At 55.5% G+C, this 2,212-nt stretch overlaps 1 protein-coding gene across 1 annotated transcript; it reads right to left on the reverse strand.

Annotated features, from left to right (window-relative positions):
• Positions 1-602: 602 nt before the first annotated feature.
• Positions 603-1,896, reverse strand: CKM354_000745300 (uncharacterized protein; the record flags this gene model as incomplete). Its single annotated transcript, XM_044802801.1, has 3 exons — positions 603-879; positions 932-1,781; positions 1,845-1,896. 3 exons carry the CDS (start codon positions 1,894-1,896, stop codon positions 603-605), a joined length of 1,179 nt encoding a protein of 392 aa, XP_044658736.1.
• Between the last annotated feature and the right edge of the window lie 316 nt (positions 1,897-2,212).

A 2,212-nucleotide genomic window follows, 5' to 3' on the forward strand; every position in this document is an offset into this window, starting at 1 on the left:
TTCGTGAACGGTCATTCTCGGGAGGTGTGATGCAGTGGTGATGTAGCCAGAACGAGGTGAAGTTCACTTTGACATCGTCGACAGCTGCAGGGACACAAACTCTATCCAGCGTTTTACAGACATGTCGTTCTTGGTGCTCTTGACGACGAAGGACGGTGGCAGTGTCAATCAAAACCATGTATTAATCTACTCGTGTGCACCGTAAAGGACAATTACGATGTCACTGAACATCGGACCGCGCGAACTCCATACCCAAGCGCAGCCACGTCGTGAACTAGCCGGCTATCATTTCTTTCCATCCACCACGATTACTCTTAGTTGTAAGTTCTCGTCCATCGTTCCATTTCGCAACAGCCTGGGTCTTCAAGGTACATCTTTTGCTTTTCTGTGCCGTGCTACACATGCTCGCTGAAGAAACAAGTCATCGGGTCGTGAGAGAGTGGTGACGTGTATGCAGTATCGTGTTTTTGGGTGCGTAAACGATACGATTAGTCTATGCAATGCAGGCCGAACTGTTCAAATGAGCCCCAAGGAGCGATACCACGCTACAACGCCGCCTCTAAGCAGAAAACAAATCTTGCCAGTTATGATGGGCGTTGCGCTTAGAGCAGGCCAAAGATGGCAGCGACAACACCGAGGACACCAGTAGCACCTGGAATGAGGAGCGGGCTGGCAGCGCTGTCCGAAGAGCTGCTGCCAGAGCCAGAGCCGGTTGCGCTGCCGTCCTTAGGATCTGTGTTACCCCTGCAGGTGAAAGTACCCTTGATGGCCCTAGCGCTGCCAGCTTGACCTTGGAAGTTGGAGCACACCTCCTGGATGTCCTGGTTGGACAGGAGGGTGAAGGCACCACGGACATCCTCGAGTGCAGGAATCTCGACACTGTGGCGAAATTAATAAGTGTAATCAATTCTGACAAAACAATGGGACTTACCCAGAGAAAGATCCAGTGAAGTCGAGAGCACCGCCGACAGTGGCGAGCTTAGGGAAGCCGTTGATGGTCTCCAAGTTGGTGTTGTTGGCGATCTGGAAGCCTCCGCTGATAGTGGTCAACTCTGGCAGAGTGATGTTGTTGAGCTGGTCGTTGCTGACGAAAGCAAGCGATCCACCGACGCTGGTGAGGTTTGGAGAAGAGAAGTTCTCGAAGGTGTTGCCGTAGAAGCCGAGGGAGCCGTTCACAGATGCAAGAGATGGCATCGACACGGAGGACAGGTTGCGAATGGTGATGTTGTTGGCCCACTCCAGGTTTGGGAATTCAGCGACGAGGTCCTCGCCGTTGTTGGTGAAGGTCATGGCCTCAGTGACGTTGCCGAGCTGCATGTTGACAGAGTTGAGGAAGCGGTTGTTGGCGATGTAGATGGTATCGGCGACCTGGAGGTTGATACCGTCGAGGGATGCGAGCTCGGTGTTGTCAATTCGGAGCATGTTGACTTCTTGGACACCGGTCTGCGAGAAGGTGAGGCCTTGAAGAGCAGGCAGAGCGATCCAGGTAATGGTGTCAACCTTGGCCAGTCTTGGGAAGCTGAGGGTAGACAGAATTGTCAGACCATTGAGGTCGAAACGCTCGCCAATCTCCTCAAGGTCGGAAGCACCCAGCTGCACAATGCCGGTAACGTTGTCGGCGATGAGAGAACCATCGATGCGCGAGATGCCGGCCAAGTCAATGTTGTCGGTCGTGCTGGTGGAGATGGCAATGCTGCCGGAGTAGGTCGAGCAGCCGGACAGGCCGGTCGCGTCGGCAGCGCTCTGGATGGTGGTGGTGGCGCCCTCCTCTCCGCATTGTGCTATTGCGCGTCGTTAGCCATACTGCGCTGAGATTGCAGCAGCTGAATTGTCCCCAAACCCACCGAACGCGCTGCCTGCAACGGCCAAAGCCGGCACGATGTACCTGAAGGCCATTGTGTGTGTGATTTACCGCGGTGCGGAAGACTGTGGGTGTTTTGTCAGCGTCGTTTCCCGAAGGCGAGTGCTCAGCGCGTGAGGTGGGAGGTCGTGGAGGAGCGGACGAGGGCAGCCGGCGCTGGCGCGAAGGGCGAGGCGAACGCGGTGTTTGCTGCTGGCGATGCATGCAGGCCTGGTCGGGACTCACCTCGGACGTGTTACTGCTGCTGGTGGTGAAACGCGGACGGGTGGGAAGAAATGCAAGTCAACAAATCCGCTCGCACAGTCAATGGATGTTGACGCGGTGGAGCTTGCAAGCGAGTGTGAGAAGGGG

Source organism: Cercospora kikuchii (genome assembly GCF_019650295.1).
Source record: "Cercospora kikuchii DNA, contig_00004, whole genome shotgun sequence".
Lineage (NCBI taxonomy): Eukaryota > Fungi > Ascomycota > Dothideomycetes > Mycosphaerellales > Mycosphaerellaceae > Cercospora > Cercospora kikuchii.